Source organism: Calliphora vicina, chromosome 2, assembly GCF_958450345.1.
Source record: "Calliphora vicina chromosome 2, idCalVici1.1, whole genome shotgun sequence".
Lineage (NCBI taxonomy): Eukaryota > Metazoa > Arthropoda > Insecta > Diptera > Calliphoridae > Calliphora > Calliphora vicina.
In genome coordinates, this window is record NC_088781.1 from 136,701,269 (window position 1) to 136,722,696 (window position 21,428).

Sequence of the window (21,428 nt, forward strand, 5' to 3'; positions counted from 1 at the left end):
GAACTGAACTAGAACTGAACTAGAACCAGAACTGAACTAGAACTGAACTAGAACTGAACTAGACGCTGAACTTCAACTGACACTAGAATATTTAATTTGTTATATAAATTTTACCCTCTACTGTAAATACTCCTCCCTTTAAATATATGACAACGAAAGAATCTGTAAGCAAATATTTTATTTTTTTTTGTAGCTAAGAAAAATACACATAAATCATTTGTTTGCTTTTAGCAACAATATTATTTCTGTTGTCATATTTCCACCAAAGATTTTGATAACCTAATCAGAAACATAAAAAGAAATGAACACAAGCAAAAATAATAAAAAAAACATAGAAAAACGTGATAATAATAAACATGATTTTAAGTTTTATCGCAATTCAAATAAGAAAAGAAAATATTTTTAATGTAAGAAAAAGCATTCTTTTACATTACTGTCTTAATGAGTTTTTTTTTTGAGTTTACTTTTTGGCATTGTTGTGTTTTAATTACATTAATTTTTGCTTGATTTATTTCAATGCAATTTATTGTTACAATTTATTTATTTATATTTATTTTTTTTTATCAAATTACTACAACACTGCAACAACATTCCCACCGCAACAATAATCAATGCTGTTTATAAATTAATGCCCCATAAAACAATATAAATACAGAAAAGGGGGAGAAAATAAAAAATAATGTTGTAGCTGCATTGATGATAAAATTCTGAAAAAAAATATCTACTATTTTTTTATTTTATTTATTTTTTAGCTTTATTATCAATGACGTTGAGTTTGTTTTCATTTTATTTTTTCTGTGTTTTTTTTTTAATGTTTGTTTGTTTTTACTTTCTCGCTATTGTAGTGTAAATGTACATTTTATCAGTTTTTTTTTTGATACCTACTTATTAGTGTGCTGTTGTTGTTTTTTTGTTTCTATTTTATTGATAAATAAATAATAAAAATAATTCAGTTGCTTAAATAAAAATATACAAAATATTTTAATATATTTTTATTAGTTTTAATAATTAATAATAATTAGAAGTCAATTGTCTATTTAGTGTCTCTAGGTAATGTATAGAGTAGTCACTTTAAACTATTTTTTGTTGTAAACTTTTAGCAAGTAGTTATTTCACCCTCCAGAAGTATGCTATTGAAGAGTCAATTGTCACTTAATGTCTCTTTGTAATATGAAGTGTAGTCAGTTAAAATATTTATAGTGTTTTAACAATTAAATTATTAATAATTTGTATTAATAAAGTAGCAATTACAATAAAAAACTAAACCTCAAAAGGAAATAGCTTTCTATGGTTTTTAAACATAAAGTAAAAGCACATGAATATTAATATGAAATAATTTATCCAACACTCAGTCGATTCTCACATATTTGTCACGGTTGCTGTTAAAATACTTTAGAACTTTTGTGGTTTTATAAAAAACAAAATGATTAGAAACATTTTATGGTTGGTCTGTCTTAAATATACATTGTAAAATAGTATATAAAAAGTACTTTAGATGAAATGACTTAGCAGAAGGTGTTTCCCACAATTTATTTAAGGATTATTAGAAATTAGACAAAAAAACCATTAAGTTTCCGAACTGATATCCATGCGCTACTTAATTACCACCATCAGAATGGTAACTTAAACATATTATGGTTACCGCAATCATATAAACAATTACAGTTACCATATTATTGTTAAAAAAACTATATTTTTACTCTGCGTTATTATACTTTTATTAGTTATTAACATTTTTTAACACAGACTTTTAACTCACCCAAATGAAATAATAACAACAATTCGGACGCTAGAAAAATTAGAAAATATTTGTTTGTTTAAGAAATCAATTGCTTTGAAAACATATATGCAAACAAATTACAAGTTATACACTCAAAGTTAAAGTAAGCTTTGAACAAAATTTATTAAATATTTGTTAAAATTTTAAATTCAATTAGAATTTACAAAACATGCTGACATTCATAAGGTAACATAGAGACGATATTGTCAAAAACCTAACTCTTGCAACAACAAAATACATGCTAGTCAATGTATTTTGTTATTGTATCAAACATAGGAGTGTCTCGTCTCTATGTATAATTCTCTATGCAGACATTTTTGGAATTATATTTGGATTTTAAGTAGTTTTAATACTAATCAAATAATTGTTTTTTTTTGAAAATGATGTTGCATCATAACAATCAAAAGAAAACAATTAAGAGTTTTATATTATGCTGATTGGAAAATTTAGTCAGCTAGCTCCTTTTATTGGGGCCCTACCGTGTTTTCAACAGACATACAGACGGTCGGACGGAAGAACGGACGGACGGACGGAAGAACATAGCGCTAGATTATCCTAGAATCTTATGAGGACCCAGAATATATACTTTTGTGGTTCTGCGATGAATATTTTGATATGTTACAAACGGTATGACGAAATCAATCTGTTTTGATGGTTGCTATATAGTAAATTCTCATTTTATTCAAATATTTATTCGTAGATTTTAAAATGGAAGATTATTCGTTTTTTTTTTTTTTTTTTTAAAAAAATCGGTAAAATCTTTTTTAGAATATTTTTTTATTCGAGTAAATATCCGAATAATTTTTTTTTAAAAATCTCAATAATTATTTTTGGTAAATATTCAAAATATTGGAATAATTTTTCGAGCTATTTTTTTAATTAAGAAATCACAACTACAATCAAGTCAAGTGTTTTTTCAATAAATTTCTATTTTGTATTCGAAATATTTTCGAAATTCAAAATTGATCAATATGAAATAGGGAATTCTCTTTTAAATTTGTATTTATATTCGAATAATTATTCGGATATTTTAATTGGACAATATAGTTTTAAGAATTATTTTTTAATTAATTTTTTTTTAATATTTAATCGGATTTTTTTATGTAATAGGATTTTAATTATTTTTTTATTCGAACAATTTTATTTTTTTAATATTCGAATAATTATCCGAGTTACTTTAAATCACAATACAATCAAGTCAAATTAAAGAAACTATTGTTTTTATTTTAATCAATTTTATTTTTTTAATATTCGAATAATTATCAGAGTTACTTTAAATCACAAGTTAAAATCACAATACAATCAAGTCAAAATAAGGAAAATATTGTTTTTAGTTTGTTTGAAATTCGTATTCGAAATATTTTTTAATTCTAAATAAATCTAAGCTGATCAAAACGATTTTGGAAATTCTTTTTTAATTTGCTTTTTTATTCGAATAATTATTCGGATATTTAAATTGAAAATCTGTTTTATTTATTTTTTTATTTGAATATTTAATCTTCTAATTTGTATCTAAAAGGTTTTTAATCGATTCATTATTTTTTTTATTCGAGTAAATATCCGAATAATTTTTTAAAGATATTCAAATAATTATCCGATTTACCTTTTTATTAATAAATCACTATACAATCAGGTCAAATTAAAGAAAATTTTCTTTTTAACTTGTTTGAAATAAATTTCTATTTATTGTAAATTGATCAATATGATTTTGGAAATTCTTTTTTAAATTTGTTAGGTTTTTATTCGAATAATTATTTGGATATTTTAATTGATAAATATAGTTTTAAGAATTAATTTTTTTATTTGTATATTTAATCGTATATTTTTTATCTAATAGCTTTTTAATCGATTCATTATTTTTGTTATACGAGTAAATATCTGAATAATATTTTTTAAAAATCTCGATAATTATTTTTTATTAAAAAATCACAATTATAATCAAGTCAAATTAAAGAAAATGTTCTTTTTAATTTATTTGAAATAAATTTCTAGTTCGTATTTGAAATATTTTTGAAATTCTAAATAAGTCTAAATTGATCAATATGATTTTGGAATTTTTTTTTAAATTTATTAGGTTTTTTTATGCGTATAATTATTTGGATATTTTAAATGATAAATATAGTTTTTAGAATTCTTTTTTTAATTTGAATATTTAATCGTATATTTATACGTTTCACCTTCGTGAGAAGGGTATATAAAGTTTGTCATTCCGTTTGTAATTTCTACATTTTTCACTTCCGACCCTATAAAGTATATATATTCTGGATCCTTATAGATAGCGGAGTCGATTAAGCCATATCCGTCTGTCCGTCTGTCTGTTGACATAAATTTTCTGAAGACCCCAGATATCTTCGGGATCCAAATCTTCAATAATTCTGTCAGACATGCTTTCGAGAAGCTTGCTAACGGATATATGAGCAAAAAACCGGGACAACCTCGATTTTTGACCTATTTTTGATCAATATATGGATTACTAAGTCATTAATATAGACAATATGGATATCTAATGATAGATATTTCAAAGTCCATTGCAACGAGTAAGTAAGTCCATTGCTATAGTAAGTTGGACATACAATGGGTCAAAATCGGGAAAAATATTTTTTAACCCGAATTTGTTTTCATCAAAAAATTTTTTGTCATAAATTTTTTTTAAAAAAAAAATACATTTTTTTTTTAAAAAAAATACATTTTTTTTTAAAAAAAATTTATTTTTTTTTAAAAAAAAATACATTTTTTTTAAAAAAAAAATAAATTTTTTTTAAATAAAAAAAATTTAAAACCTAAAAAAAAAAATTTTTAATTTTTTTTTAAACAAATTTTGAAAAAAATTTAATTTTGTTTACTTAAAAAAAAAAATGTAAAACCTAAAAAAAAAATTTTAAAAACAATTTCGAAAAAAAAAATTTTAAAAACATAAAAAAAAAATTAAATTTTGTTTACTTAAAAATACTTAAAAAAATTTATTTTAAAGTATAATTTGGTGAAAGGTATGTAAGATTCGGCACAACCGAATATAGATCTCTTACTTGTTTTTATCTAATAGGTTTTTAATCGAATCATAAATTTTTTTAAACAAATTTTTATTTTGCATTCGAAAAATTACTGTTCTAAAAAAAATTTTTTAATCGAATAATTGTTTGGATATTTTAATTTATCAATATAAATTGTTTTTTTTTGAATATTTAATCTGATAATTTGTAACTAAAAAGGTTTTAATCGATTCATTAATTATTTTTATTCGAGTAAATAGCCGAATAATTTTTCAAAAATCAAAAATCTCAATAATTATGTTTTGAAAATATTCGAAATATTCGAATAATTATCCGAGTTATTTTTTATTAAAAACTCAGAACTACAATCAAGTCAAATTACAGAAAATACATAATTTTTAGCTTTTTTTAAATAAATTTCTATTTCAATTTCAAAATATTTTTAAATTCTAAATAAGTCTAAATATATAATAAATCTAAATAACACTTATTTTTAAATAAAAAAATATTTTTCAGGGTTTAATCGCTTTTACGATTAAAAATCTAAAGAACTATTTTTATCAGATTAGTCTGTTTTTTATTCGAATAATTATTAGGAAAATTTTGTGGTACATAAGTCTAAATGATTCCGATGTTTAAATGAAAATAAATATTAAAAATTCTTTAGATTATTCGAATATTTATTCAATACTCGGGTAAGTTTTACATATTTTTATACGTATATAATAAATTTTAATAAAAACAAGTAAGAAAATATGGTCAGTCATATTTTATGCTGGTTCGAAACGGCAGCCAAATCTTGGTAATATATATGTTTGAGGTAAAAGATTTTATTTTAAAATTATTCAAATTTTTATTCGAATGTGGAAAATATCTTGGTAAACTTTCCAAAGTGATTTAATTATAAGATTTAGTTTAAAATTATTCGGATTTTCATTCGAATAATTATTCGAATCTGGTATTTTTTGTAAGAAAATATAGATATTTAACTAATAAATCCTTATAATAAATCGAAATAAAAACAATTTTGGAATATGACAAATACTCTAGTATTTTTCATATTAAAGCTACTTTTGTTTTAAAATCTAAATAATATGCAAATGGGAATAAAAAAAATTGATTATTCGAATAATTATTTGTTTTCTTTTATTCGAATAATTTTTACAATAAATCAATATAAAAAATTACTTTTCAAGAAATTATTCGTTTTTTAATTCAATATAATATTTGGGAATTTTTAAGCTATTTTTGTTTAACAAATTTCAATGAAAATAAAAAAATTATTGTTTTTTTAGATTATTCGAATAAATAATTGATTTTTTATTCGTGTGACAATTGTACAAATCTTAACAATTATTGTATTTTTTTTAATATAATCATGTACCCTTCACCAAATTATACTTCAAAATAAAAATTTTGCTTTTTTATTTTTTTGAAAAATTTTTTTTTCCAATTTTTATTTAAAATTTTTTTTCAAGTTTTAAATTTTTTTTTTAAATTTTAAAAAAATGTTTTTGTTTTTAAATTTTTTTGGTGAAAAAAAAATTCGGTTTAAAAAATATTATGTCCGATTTTGACCCATTGTAGGTCCAACTTACTATGGTCTTATATACGTCGAGATCAGATATAGGTCAAAAATCGAGGTTGTTCTGGTTTTTTCCTCATATCTCAGCCATTTGTGGACCGATTTTGCTGATTTTAAATAGGAAACTTCTAGAAAGCATATCTGACAGAATTATTGAAGATTTGGATCCCGAAGATATCTGGGGTCTTCAGAAAATTGATTTCAACAGACAGACAGATGGACATGTCTTAATCGACTCCGCTATCTATAAGGATCCAGAATATATGTATATACTTTATAGGGTCGGAAAATTGTATTGTGGAAATTATAAACGCAATGACAAACTTATGTATACCCTTCACACGAAGGTGAAGGGTATAAAAAAATGTATTGAAATAATCTGCTCGTATTCGAATAAATATTTGAGTTTTTAAAATATTTTCTGGATCACTTCGTCTGGTAATTTTTTACAATTCCTATTGTATAAAACTTGAGGAAAACATGAGAACTGCTGGAATTTTTTTTCGTTCACATTTCTATTACTGTGTTATTGACGCAAATTAAATATTTTGAGTGGGATTTGTTTGCCTCAAAATTTAAGTTTCTAATAATTAATTATACATGTCAATATGCTACAGCTATTTTAAATCAAAGATGGTTTTTTTAGTGACATACAAATAAATAACTGTTTGAGGTAATAAATTTAGTATTAATCAATCACCAAAAAATTTTGATAAAATTATTGTCATATTTGATGTATTTATAAACGTGTGAATTTTGAATAAATTTATAATTTATTAAGAATTAAAACATCAAAAAGTGCTTTTCATTATCAAATAGATACATTTGGTGATATTTTAAGTAATAAATTGGAAGTATATCAACATACATTTTAATAGAATAGAAGAGCTTGAAAAAAACAATATTTAATTTTTAAATTTAATACATTATGGTTTTGTTGAGAACTCTGATACTTTTTTGAGTAACCTTTCAAAATAGTACTTTTTATTTAATGAAAAATAAGACTTTATTAGAAAGCATAACAAAATGATAGTTTTCGAGTTAATTTTTTTAATTTAGCAAATATTTTAGTACCAAAATAATTAGTAGAAAATTATAGAAAGTTATTAATTAACGAAAACATAATGAAGCCAATTACGACCTTTATAAAGCACTTTTTTAAAAAATAAATTGTTTAAAGATGATAATTGTAGGCTCTTTGGTACTTTTTCGTACATTTTTTAGTTTTGAAAATTTAGTACCTTTAAAATGAGAACTTTTATTAGTTTTTTTTATTAATAAATTGTTTATTGTGGGAAGATTTAATACTTTGGTACTTTTTTTGCGTACCTTTTTATATGGATGAAATTAAGTATCTACACAAATGGAACTTTATCCAAATTTTTATTAATTTTGTGAAAATATCATGGTTTTTGTGTATTTTATAAATCTGAAAAATTTAGTAATCTGGTACTATTTTACGTACTTTCGAAAAATTTTTTGTACTTTTGAGTTCAGAAAGTATTTAATTATTTAGTACTATTTTATTTTTGTCAATTTCCAGTTGAGAATTTAGTACTTTGTTTACTATTTTGCGTACCTACTGATATTGAAAAGTCTAACCTATGTAATTTGTACTTTTTCTCTAAAATGTTTCATTTGTAATAGATATTGTCATATTTTGGATGCCTTTACTTTTTCGTGCATCTTTAAAGTTAGGAAATTGCTTTTTAATTGTTGGCCATTTCCAGTTGTGAATTTAGTACTTTGGTACTTTTTTGACTACTTTTTGGTTTCGAAAGCGCTTTAGTATCAATATAATTGATGCTTTTTATTAAAGATTATGTATTGTTAACTTATATTGCAAAATTTAGTACTCTGGTACTTTTTGCGTACTTATGTTGGAGTTGTAATTAATTTAGTAGCTACATAATTGATACATTTAGTACGTCTATTTTGTATATTTTTATACCCTTCACCTTCGTGAGAAGGGTATATATAAGTTTGTCATTCCGTTTGTAATTTCTACATTTTTCATTTCCGACCCTATAAAGTATATATATTCTGGATCCTTATAGATAGCGGAGTCGATTAAGCCATGTCCGTCTGTCTGTCTGTCTGTCTGTCTGTCTGTCTGTCTGTCTGTCTGTCTGTCTGTCTGTCTGTCTGTCTGTCTGTCTGTCTGTCTGTCTGTCTGTCTGTCTGTCTGTCTGTCTGTCTGTCTGTCTGTCTGTCTGTCTGTCTGTCTGTCTGTCTGTCTGTCTGTCTGTCTGTCTGTCTGTCTGTCTGTCTGTCTGTCTGTCTGTCTGTCTGTCTGTCTGTCTGTCTGTCTGTCTGTCTGTCTGTCTGTCTGTCTGTCTGTCTGTCTGTCTGTCTGTCTGTCTGTCTGTCTGTCTGTCTGTCTGTCTGTCTGTCTGTCTGTCTGTCTGTCTGTCTGTCTGTCTGTCTGTCTGTCTGTCTGTCTGTCTGTCTGTCTGTCTGTCTGTCTGTCTGTCTGTCTGTCTGTCTGTCTGTCTGTCTGTCTGTCTGTCTGTCTGTCTGTCTGTCTGTCTGTCTGTCTGTCTGTCTGTCTGTCTGTCTGTCTGTCTGTCTGTCTGTCTGTCTGTCTGTCTGTCTGTCTGTCTGTCTGTCTGTCTGTCTGTCTGTCTGTCTGTCTGTCTGTCTGTCTGTCTGTCTGTCTGTCTGTCTGTCTGTCTGTCTGTCTGTCTGTCTGTCTGTCTGTCTGTCTGTCTGTCTGTCTGTCTGTCTGTCTGTCTGTCTGTCTGTCTGTCTGTCTGTCTGTCTGTCTGTCTGTCTGTCTGTCTGTCTGTCTGTCTGTCTGTCTGTCTGTCTGTCTGTCCGTCTGTCTGTCTGTTGAAATCAGTTTTCTGAAGACCCCAGATATCTTCGGGATCCAAATCTTCAATAATTCTGTCAGACATGCTTTCGAGAATTTTGCTATTTAAAATCAGCAAAATCGGTCCACAAATGGCTGAGATATGAGGAAAAAACCAAGACAACCTCGATTTTTGACCTATTTTTTTACCTATATCTGGATTACTAAGACATTATATAGACAATATGGATATCTAATGATAGATATTTCTTGCAACGACGTATATAAGACCATAGTAAGTTGGACCTACAATGGGTCAAAATCGGGAAAAAAATTTTGAACCCGAATTTAAAAAAAAAAAAAAAAAATTGAAAAAACAAAAAAAAAATTTTAAAATTTGAAAAAAAAAAAATTTTAAAATTTAAAAAAAAATATTTTTAAAATTAAAAAAAAAATTTTTTTAAAATTTTAAAAAAAAAAAATTTTAAATTTAAAAAAAAAAAATTAAAATAACAATCGAAAAAATTTTTTTTCCAAAAAATTCAAAAAACAAAATTAAATTTTGTTTACCTAAAAATATTTAAAATTTTTAAGTATAATTTGGTGAAGGGTATATAAGATTCGGCACAGCCGAATATAGCACTCTTACTTGTTTATTTATATCTAGTGAAAATCTCTCGTACTTTTGGGGGTGTTTTCTATAAATTTCTAGGTAATTTGCTACTTTTTTTAATTTGAAATTAATTAAGTACCAAATTAATTGGTACTTTTTTGTAAATTTTGTTTTTTTTATATATGATGAAATAATATGGCCATTTGGAAGCAGTTTTTAGCCCTTCACCATGAGTGTATATATAAGTTTTTTATTCCGTTTGTAGTTTCTACAATTTTTCATTTGCGACCCCACAAAGTTTATATATTCTGGATCGTTATAGATATCGAAGTCAATATAGCCATGTCCGTCTGTCCGTCTGTATGTTGAAATCAACTTTCCGAAGCCCACAAATAACTTACATCATGATTTATACCGACTCTGTTGCTATTTAAAATCGACCAAATCAGCCCACACATGGCTGAGATATAAGGAAAAACCGGGACAACCTCGATTTTTAACCTATTTCTTGACCTATTCTGGATTACTAAGTCATTAATTTAGACAATATGGATATCTAATGGTACCTCAAAGACCTTTGCAATGACGTATTGTAAGTTGGATAAGACCATAGTAAGTTAGACCTACAATAGGTCAAAATCGGGAAAAATATTTTTAAACCCGATTTTTTTTTTTTTGGACAAAAATTTTTTTTCCCAAAAAATTTTTTTTTTATTTTTTTTTAAAAATTGAAAAAACTTTTTAAAAAAAATTAAAAAACAATTTCAAAAAAAAAAAAAATTTTATTTTTCCCAAAAATATTTAGTTTAAAGTATAATTTGGTGAGGGCTGAAGATATTTCAAAGTGCATTGCAACGATGTATATAAGGCTATAGTAAGTTGGACATACAATGGCTCAAAATCGGGAAAAATATTTTTTAAACCGAATTTTTTTTGTCATCAAAAAATTTTATTGGACAAAAATTCTTTTTCCAAAAAAAAAATTTTTAAATAAAAAAAAATTGAAAAAACTTTTTGAAAAAAAATGAAAAGACAATTGAAAAAAAAAATTAGTTTTTCCCAAAAATATTTCAATAAATTTATTTTAAAGTATAATTTGGTGAAGGCTGAAGATATTGCAAAGTGCATTTGCAATGACGTATTGTAAGTTGGATAAGACCATAGTAAGTTGGACCTACAATGGGTCAAAATCGGGAAATATATTTTTTAACCCGAATTTTTTTTTCATCAAAAAATTTTATTGGACAAAAATATTTTTTCCAAAAGAAAAAAAATTTTTAAATTAAAAAAAAATTGAAAAAGAATTTTAAAAAACAATTTCGAAAAAAAAAATAGTTTTTCCCATATAGTTTATTTTAAAGTATAATTTGGTGAAGGCTGAAGATATTTCAAAGTGCATTGCAACGATGTATATAAGGCTATAGTAAGTTGGACCTACAATGGTTCAAAATCGGGAAAAATATTTTTTAACACAATATTTTTTTTCATCAAAAAATTTTATTGGACAAAAATTCTTTTTCCAAAAAATAAAAATTTTTAAATTAAAAAAAAATTTAAAAAACTTTTTTTAAAAAATAATTTCCAAAAAAAAAATAAATATAGTTTTTCCCAAAAATATTTCAAAAACTTTATTTTAAAGTATAATTTGATGAAGGCTGCAGATATTTCAAAGTGCATTGCAACGATGTATATAAGGCTATAGTAAGTAGGACCTACAATGGGTCAAAATCGGCAAAAATATTTTTTAACCCGAATTTTTTTTTTCATCAAAAAATTTTAAAAACTTTTTAAAATAAAATTAATAAATAATTTTTTTCCAAAAATATTTCAAAAAATTTATTTTAAAGTATAATTTGGTGAAGGCTGAAGATATTTCAAAGTGCATTGCAACGATGTATATAAGGCTATAGTAAGTTGGACCTACAATGGGTCAAAATCGGGAAAAATATTTTTTAACCCGAATTTTTTTTTTCAGCAAACATTTTTTTCGTTAAAAATTCTTTTTCCCAAAAAAAAAAATTTTTAAAATTAAAAAAAAAATTGGAAAAAACTTTTTTAAAAAAATTAAAAACGATTTAAAAAAAATCAAATTTTGTTTTTCCTAAAAATATTTCAAAAATTTTATTTTAAAAAATAATTTTGTTTAAATTGAAATTAATTTAGTACCAACTAATTGACACTTTTTTGTAAATTTTGTTGAGGTTTTCTTTTCTTTATTTATGATGAAATAATATGATAGTTTTGGACGGACGTAGTTTGGTTTTTTAATTAGTACTTCTTCTAATTTTCTAATAATTTAGTACCTTCAAAATTGGAGCCTTTTCTCAATTTGTTAGTATTGCTTTTATGCTTTTAAGTTATGGTGCAAAATATAATATTTTGGTACTTTTTTAATTTAAAGTAATTTAGTACATTATGAGTATTTTAGTACCTGTGTTATAAAATTAGTACATTTTATTTATTAAGTTTTATTTAATCTTAAACACTTTTTTAAGTTAAAACAAATATGAAGTTATTGTAACATTACTTGTACTCACCACTGTACTCTCTTGATTATTCAGCACTGTATCCTTATTCTCATCCTTTTCCGGTGTAAAACTATTCTTTTGGCGATGATGAAATTTGAAACGTGGAAAGCAGGCCATGATGAATGAAGCTTTTTTTTGTAGTTATAATTAATGCAAAACTATTAACTAATTATTTGTTAAATTTAAGAAATTAAATAAAGGAATTAAACTACAATTTGTTTGTATAATTATGATTAATTTTAAGGAAATAAAACCAAGTTAACATTATTAAACAAATGAAAAACTTATAAACAACTTGAATAATAATTTCATAACAATAAAATTATTTTTATGGGATTATCAATAGCAAAAGGGAGCGTGTTTGGCATTTTTTATATGTATGAATAAACGATGAAACTGCAAAAATAACAAAAATAAAAGGATAAATTAGTAATTATTATAATCAATAACAAAAAAATAAAACAAATTTTGTGTAATATTTGTTTATATAATTTTCTGCTTAAATTTACCATAATTTATAACAAATTGTATTTGATTTGCAAAGCAAATAAATAATAAATTAAATAAGAGGCAATGCCGAATCTTATATACCCTTCATTAAAGTGTACTTAAAGATAAAGATTAAAAATATTTGAACAAATATGGCTGAAAAACAATTTTGTGGTAAAAAAAGTTTATTGTAAAAATATTTTTTTTTGTAAAAAAAAATCGTTTTAAAAAAGTTTTTCCCGATTTTGACGCATTATAGGTCCAAATTATTATGACATTATATATGTCGTTGGAAAGGTCTTTGAAATACCTATCATTGGATATCCATATTGTCTATATTAAAGACTTAATCCAGATATAAATCAAAAATAGGTCAATAATCGAAGTTGTCCTGGTTTTTTCCTTATACCTCAGCCATTTGTGGGCCGATTTTAATATAATAAAAATAGCAAATGAACCAGATATATAGCGGATATATTGATGTATGAATCATATATGTAAGCTATTAGGGGGCTATGGAAAGTTGATTTCAACGCACTTATTAACTCTGCTAACTGTTAATGAATCACACTGAAAACTATAGAAATTACAAACGGAATGACAAACTTATATTTACCCTTACCTGCCATGGTGAAGGGTATAAAAAAACAAATAGAAATATAACAAATATTAATGTAATTCACCACTGTTTTCTATTTTTTTTTGTTAATGTTTTCGGTTTCGTTTTAGATAAGACTGATATTAAGGTTTTTGTTGTTGGTTAAAAGGGTTTAAAAGCAAGGTTGCTATTTAGGGTAATATAATCATATTACCCTGCCTATTGTTATGTTGTTAATCTCCTCCCCCCTTTACCGCTCTCATTAGGCGTGTGTTATGGCCATATATTTTCAACTGACGGAATGAATGAATATTGGAGTTTGTTAGCTTATCTTGGCGCATACCTGCGCTTATTTGTCTACAAATTGACGAAAATTATACGTTTGTTTTTTTTTATTATTTTTTGCTGTTCTACGTCAATTTATTTAGTTTGAATTTGTTGGTTTCGGTTTGAAATTATTTATTTGTTATCAACATACTTGAACAATTTGTTCGCAATTGATTAGATTTAACATTTAACTAGTATTTTTTTTTTATTTTCAAGAAGCAGCATGATATTTTAAAGAAAATTTAAGAAATCATCAAAACATGTTTCAAAATTTTGTAAATTTTAGTAAAGTGAAGGGCATTATATTTGGTTTTATGAAAAAATATGTTAAAAAAGCTTTAAAATGCTTTTTAAAACTCGCATATTGTAAATTTTGTTGATACTTTTTGAGTATTTTTCAAATTTGAAAACATATAAATGAAATTATTCTGAAAATAAATTAGTACATTTTTTAAAATAATAATCTTACACTGGTACTTTTTGGTATAAAAACAAGTAAGAGAGCTATATTCGGCTGTGCCGAATCTTTATACCCTTCACCAAATTATACTTTAATTTTTTTTTAATATTTTTAGGTAAACAAAATTTAATTTTTTTAGTGTTTTTCAAATTTTTTTTTAAAAAAAGTTTTTTCAAAATTTTTTTAAATATTTTTTTTTAAATTTTTTTTTTGGAAAAAAATGTATGACAAAAAAAATTTTTTGATGAAAAAAAATTCGGGTTAAAAAATATTTTTCCCGATTTTGATCCATTGTAGGTCCAACTTACTATAGCCTTATCTACATCGTTGCAATGGACTTTGAAATATCTATCATTAGATATCCATATTGTCTATATTAATGACTTAGTAATCTAGATATAGATCAAAAATAGGTCAAAACTCGAGGATGTCCCGGTGGACCGATAGCATGTCTGACAGAATTATTGAAGATTTGGATCCCGAAGATATCTGGGGTCTTCAGAAAATTGATTTCAACAGACAGACAGACAGATGGACAGACAGACGGACATGGCTTAATCGACTCCGCTATCTATAAGGATCCAGAATATATATACTTTATAGGGTCGGAAATGAAAAATGTAGAAATTACAAAAATTTTTACCTTCTCACGAAGTACTTTTTCTTAGTTTTTAGTAATTTAGTAAAAAAAAATACCTTAGTATCAAATTAATTAGTACTTTTTTTAGATTGCTACTGTTCTGCGTACCTTTGAAATTGAAAATGTACTCAAGTATCTAAATAATTAGTATCTTTTATCAATTTGTGTTAATTGTTAAAAATTTGGTGCAAACAATTCCGTATAATGGTACTTTTTTGCATACCGTATTGAAATACTTTGGTAACAACATAATTAGTACTTTTTCCTAATTTGTAATACTTAGTTGCAATTTAGAAAATTTTCATACTTTGGTACTTTTTTTGTTACCTTTATAATTAAAATGTACTTTAGTTTCAAAATAATTACAACTTTCTCTCAATTTTTATTAACCGTTAGTATCTCTACTGGTACATTTTTGCATACCATTTGGTTTAAAAAAAACTACTTTAGTACTTAAGTAATTAGTACTTTATCTAAATTTTGATTAGTTCTTAATGATTTATTGTAAGACAATTCAGCATTACTTTACTTTTTTGCATATCTTTTGAAAATAATTTAGCAACAACAAATTTTATATTTTAATTATTAGTAACTAGTTGACCGGGGCGGTCAAGTTTAAAGTTTTTACCAACATATGGTTTCATCAAAATAACTTTAAAAATATAGGTAATATTAAAAAAAAACAAAGTACTTTTGCACTTAGATTTATTTTATCATTATTCCTAATGAATACTTTAAATCGCTTTAAATTGCTGTAAAAAAATATTGAAAACTTGTTGACCGCCCCGCCCCGGCTTCGCTCGGTAGCATTTACTAATGTTAGTTCTTCACCTGCCTGTTCTTATTTATTTGCAAATAAAATATCTAAATTTGTACTGCATACTTTAGGGAGCTTTTTTATTACAGTTGACTGGACTCAAAACAAAAAAAAATTCCGAGTTTTATTTTCTTTACAAACCATCCCCTGAAAATTTCGAATCGAATAAAAAAAAATCAGCCAAATCGCTCCAGCCGCTCTCACGTGATGCCATTACATACATGGACCATTTCATTTTTATATATATAGATTTTGACTAACTGGGATCTCTGTTACCTTTTTTGACCCAATATTAATTGTTTGCAAGTTCAAGAAATATAAGAAAAATATTCAGCATTCTGGTACTATTTGCGCACCTTTTTAAAAATTCTTTAGTACCAAAATGTAAAGTTAGATTAATTATATCCTTCGCCATGAGTGGCAAGGGTATATATAAGTTTTTCATTCCGTTTGTAATTTCTACATTTTACATTTGCGACCCCATAAAGTATATATTCTGGATCGTTATAGATAGCGAAGTCGATATATCCATGTCCGTCTTGAAATCAACTTTCCGAAGCCCCCAAATAACTTACATACATGATTCATACATCAATATATCGGGAATTCTTCCGGCTCGGTTGCTATTTAAAATCGACAAAATCGGCTCATAAATAAATGGCTGATATCTTAGGAAAAAACCGGGAAAACCTCGATTTTTGCCTATTTTTGATCTATATCTGGATAACTAAGTCATTAATATAGACAATATGGATATCTAATGATAGATATTTCAAAGTCCATTGCTTACAAAGGCTATAGTAAGTTGGACCTACAATGGGTCAAAATCGGGAAAAATATTTTTTAACCCGAATTTTTTTTGGATCAAAACATTTTTTTTGTCATAATTTTTTTTTAAAAAGTTGGACCTACAATGGGTCAAAATCGGTAAAAATATTTTTTAACCCAAATTTTTTTTGGATCATAATTTTTTTTTGAAATTTTTTTTTTAAAAATTAAAAGTATTAAAAAGTTGGACCTACAATGGTCAAAATCGGGAAAAATATTTTTTAACCCAATTTTTTTTTGTATTATAATTTTTTTTGAAATTTTTTTTTAAAAATTAAAAAGAAAATTTTTTTTAAAAAACAATTTTAATTTCGTTTAAATAAAAATTTATAACATTTAATGACAATTTCGACTTATTTGGTACAATACTACTTTTTCTGCTACATTTTTTAGTTTGAAAAAGTACTTTGGTGCATAAATAATTAGTATCTACTTTTTTTTTAATTTTTGTAAATTCTGAAATTTTTATTGAATTATAGTAATTTAGCAAAAAAGATAATTCAGTACTTTTTTCAACCCATTTTTTTCATAATAAACTTTAGTACCAACTTATCTATAAATTTAGTGTGTACTTTTACTCTGATTTTATTTAATAATGAATCCTTTGCTGCTGCTTATTAAAAAAGAAAACATTGTAAATTTCATTATTTTCATGCTTACAAAGATAAAATTTAATACGTATGTAATCTTTTATCATCAACATTTTTATTTAATCGTATTTTCTTTTAATCAAAATTACATATGTTTGAATTTTCGGTATTTGTATGATGTCACATTTAGTTATTACTAAGCAGTGGAAATTATGATATAAGCTCGGGTTTTCCCAGAAATTTGTTTATTATAACAATTTTGTTATTATAATTATTATTGTTATGCCTATATGAACATAACTATTATATGTATTATGTATAGAATTAATGTAATTTATTTTTAGTAAATTTCCGTTTAAATACAATATTTTCCTATTAATGTTTATAGGAACAAATTTAAATGACAGGAATTCCTAGGAATTTGAATTAGTAGATTAAAAATAGAATATATTATACAAATATTGTTTTAGTTTTCCAATTGCTAAAGTTTCCTTGAGCTACGATCATAATTTTGTAAAAAAAAGTTCTTAAACGTTCTTAAATTCCAAATTATTCATTTGTGACCCCAAAATGTATATATATTTGAATCGAAATAACCATGTCCTTCTGTATGTTGAAATCAATTTTTCGAAGCTCCCAAATAATTTCCATACATGATTTATACATCAATATAGCCGTTATAATCCAACTTAGATTGCTATTTCACATCAAGATAATCGACCCACAGATGGCTGAGATATAAGCAAAAACCAAGGCTGCCTCAATTTTTTCATGAAGTAAAAAAAAAAAAATTTTAACAGAAAAATGAGTAGTATACCAAAATTAACCCTTTAATATATTAGTGAGGAAAATAGAAAAAAAAATTTTTTTTTTTAAATTTTCAAATTCAGTTTTTTTCACGAATCTATTGATTTTTAATTATATTTGAGGAAAATAAAGCATTAATTTGAAAGAGACAAATTACTCCAAAATTTAGCTTTAACCCTAGAATACTAATGTTCTTAAATTTTACGTTAATTTTTTTTTCACTTACAGATACAACAAATAAGTGGCAATCTATTCTAGATATGATTTCATCAATTATATTTCTATTCACAGAAATGAAATTTAATTTTAACTTTTTTTACATGAAATTAATTAACCGAAATAAACAATGAAAATAAAATTCAGAATTCGAATTTGTCATTTATTGAAGATTATCTAAAAGAAGCATTCAAAAACAAGTAAGAAATTATGGTCGTTCTTGATAATACCCTTCACTGAGTAAATAATAAAAAACATATTTCTTTAAAAATTTCAATAATTTGTTGAAATTTTCTATTATGAATTTTTTAATAGAATAATAGCAAATTAAAGTTTTATTATGTTTGAGAATTTTTGTTAAAAATCTTGGGCATTACAAATCAGCACAAACGCATTATACTCTCACCAATATTTTGGTGTAGGGTACAAATAGCGTTAGTATTCTAGGGTTAAATATTTGCAAAACAATATTATAGTTATTATGCATTTTTTTAATAGAATAATATCAAATTATTATTTTTTACAATTTCAATAATAGTTGAAAATAATTTCCAAGGAGAAAAAAATCGTAATTAACCCCTTAGAACTTGGGGTCTAAAGAGACCCAAAATATTTTAAATGTTTAAAATCTTTATCTTTTCCCAAAAAATTCCAAATAAATATGGGGTTTTCATTTAGATACGCTATTCTGTAAAGAGGTCAAAGGTCAAGTTTTTGTTATATTTCAAATATTTCATAAAAGCATGTTTAACTATTTTAGGAATTCGATAATAGTTAAAAGAACTTTAAAAACTGCAAACAATTTATTTTAACCCTTAAAATTCTTGGGGTCATATTTGACCCCTAGAATTTTAAGGGTTAATTTTTATAGCCTTTAATAATTTTTATAGCTAAATTACAATTTCTTACGAAAATTTTTAAAATCATGTAGGTGACTCTTTAATATTATTTTTTTTTTTTTGGTAGAAACTTTGAAAATTCACTCTTTTCAGTAGAGGGGTCAAAGGTTAAGTTTTGGAATATTTGAAATATTTCAGGAAAATATATGTCATTTTATTAAGATTTCATTAGTAGCTCTAACAAAGTTTTTAAGAAATGATAAATAATCAAAATTAACCCTTTAATGCTTTGGGGTTCAAAATGACCCCACATTTTTTTAACTCCAAAATCCAATATTTGATTGAAAAATTTTTGTAATCATATTAGTGATTGCTGTTTTATATAATTTTGTATAAGAAATTTGTCTTATTAAAGCATAGCTGCATTATGCTGCAACAATTTTGCATAGACAATTTCTCAATTTGAATTTTTGTTAAAAACAGTTGATATATGTTCTTTTAAAGACAAAAATTGCATTAAAACAACTTATTTATGATAGTAAACCTTTCCTTTAAATATAATTTGGTTTTAGTCATTTAATGTTTTAGTCATGCAATATTGTCTCTGCATAGCTTTGTAAATGCCACAAACTCATTCATATTTCATTAATAATTTCAAACTAATTTGATGGTAGATAATTTGAGCTTTTTTCAAAAAAAAAATACATCAAAACTGGTATCTATTTGCTTTTGAGGGAAATAAAAAAATAGCAAGAGAAAAAAAGTCTACAACTTAAGTGCAAAATCAGTGCAAATAAATAATGAAGTAATCAAAAGCCTTTTGCTATGGAAATATTCAAAACAAATAAACTCAAATGAAATATTACCTTTTTTCACACAATTTTTACTTTTTAACAAGCAAAAGACAGCAAAAATATTTAACTCAGAATAAAAATAAACTGCCACAGCATCAAAAAATTTTATATTTAAAAGAGCAACACTGAAGGAACACAATTTTTACTCAAACAAATTTCCGGTTTCCGGTCACATTGAATGAGCAGTTAAATGAAGTTGTCACATTAACATCAACTGAAATTTTCAATATTTTTTTTATATAAAACATTTTTTCTTTAACTTTTTTTTTATTTAAATCATTAAATATTTATATTCTTTGCTTAAGTTATATTATTTTTTTGCACCAAAAACACCTTGTATTTTAAATAATTGCAGATAATATTTTATTTTACATTATTTTCTTCTTTGATTAAATTTTTTCTTTTTTTTTTGTGTAAAACATTTTTCGTAATTATTTCCATTTCATTTTGTAATATTACTATTATTTTTTTTCTTCTTTGTCATATAAAATGTATTGAAATGTTTCGTTGGTTGTAGGAATAATAATAAAAAAAAAAATCGAGTGAAAACACCTGCTATCTTGGAAGCTGATAACTCAACTAATTTAACGCATTCAATTTAAATTGCCAATTTACGAGTAGTGGAAAAATAAAATAAAGTACAAAATTATATTGTATACGTACGAATATATGTATGTATGTATGAAAGTACAATCATATCATTTGAAGAAGTACTAAATGAAGCATATACACACCGATACCGATACTGATACACTCAAATACTGTACAGACATTAACGTACATTTTATAGCTCACAGTTTGTGGGTTACTGAGCTGGTCTATAGCGGGGTGTAGGGACTGAAATTTAGCCGAGAAACAGTGGTGTGCAAAGAAGTATAATTTAAATTGTGGTCGAAAACATTTAAGGATAGTCAACCGGGCCTTAGATGTTCATTGACACATGTCTTAAAATTGACTAATAAAGCCCATGAAGACAAAGGTGGTTTAGTTCACTCTCTTTTTTACAAAAACAACTAAATTATGAAAAAAATTTAAATAGAATTTATCTTGTATGAATAAGTGATTTTAAAAATATCAAAACTATTAAATTTAAAAATAGTAGTAAAAATACTACTTTTTTATAAAAGTATGAAATTCATTACTTTTATTTGCAGATAATGTTTAAACATAATTTGTACTAAAAGAAAACAATATTTTTTATAAATATTTTATAAAAAAGTAATAAATTAGCTACTACTTTTTTACAAAAAGTACTAAACTTTGTAAAATGTTTAATAGAATTTATTTAATATGTAATACTGAATGGAAAAACATGTTTATTTTTCAATTTTAAAATAGTACTAAAAATACTACTTTTTTAAAAAAGTATGAAATTCATTACTTTTTGCTGCAGAATATGTTTAAACTAAATTTATACTAAATGAAAGTAATATTTTTTATAAACATTTTGTAAAAAAGTAGTAATTTAGTTACTACTTTTTTACTAAAATTACTAAACTTTGTTAAATTTTTAGTAGAATGTATTTAATTTGTAATAATGAATGGAAAAACATGTTCATTTTTCAATATTAAAATAGTAGTAAAAATACTACTTTTTTAAAAAAGTAAGAAATTCATTACTTTTTTGCAGCAAAAATTTATACTAAAAGAAAGCAATATCTTCTATAAACTTT

General features: G+C 24.6%; 1 protein-coding gene across 2 annotated transcripts in view; it reads right to left on the reverse strand.

Moving 5' to 3' along the window:
* LOC135952228 (cGMP-dependent protein kinase 1) overlaps positions 1-12,453 on the reverse strand; it is a 33,569-nt gene extending 21,116 nt beyond the window's left edge. For both annotated transcript variants that reach the window (XM_065502078.1, XM_065502077.1), the window contains exon 1: positions 12,300-12,453. In XM_065502078.1, the coding sequence (XP_065358150.1) occupies positions 12,300-12,407 (108 nt within the window). In that variant the 5' untranslated portion in view covers positions 12,408-12,453. The remainder of the gene's footprint in view (positions 1-12,299) is intronic.
* Positions 12,454-21,428: the final 8,975 nt, after the last annotated feature.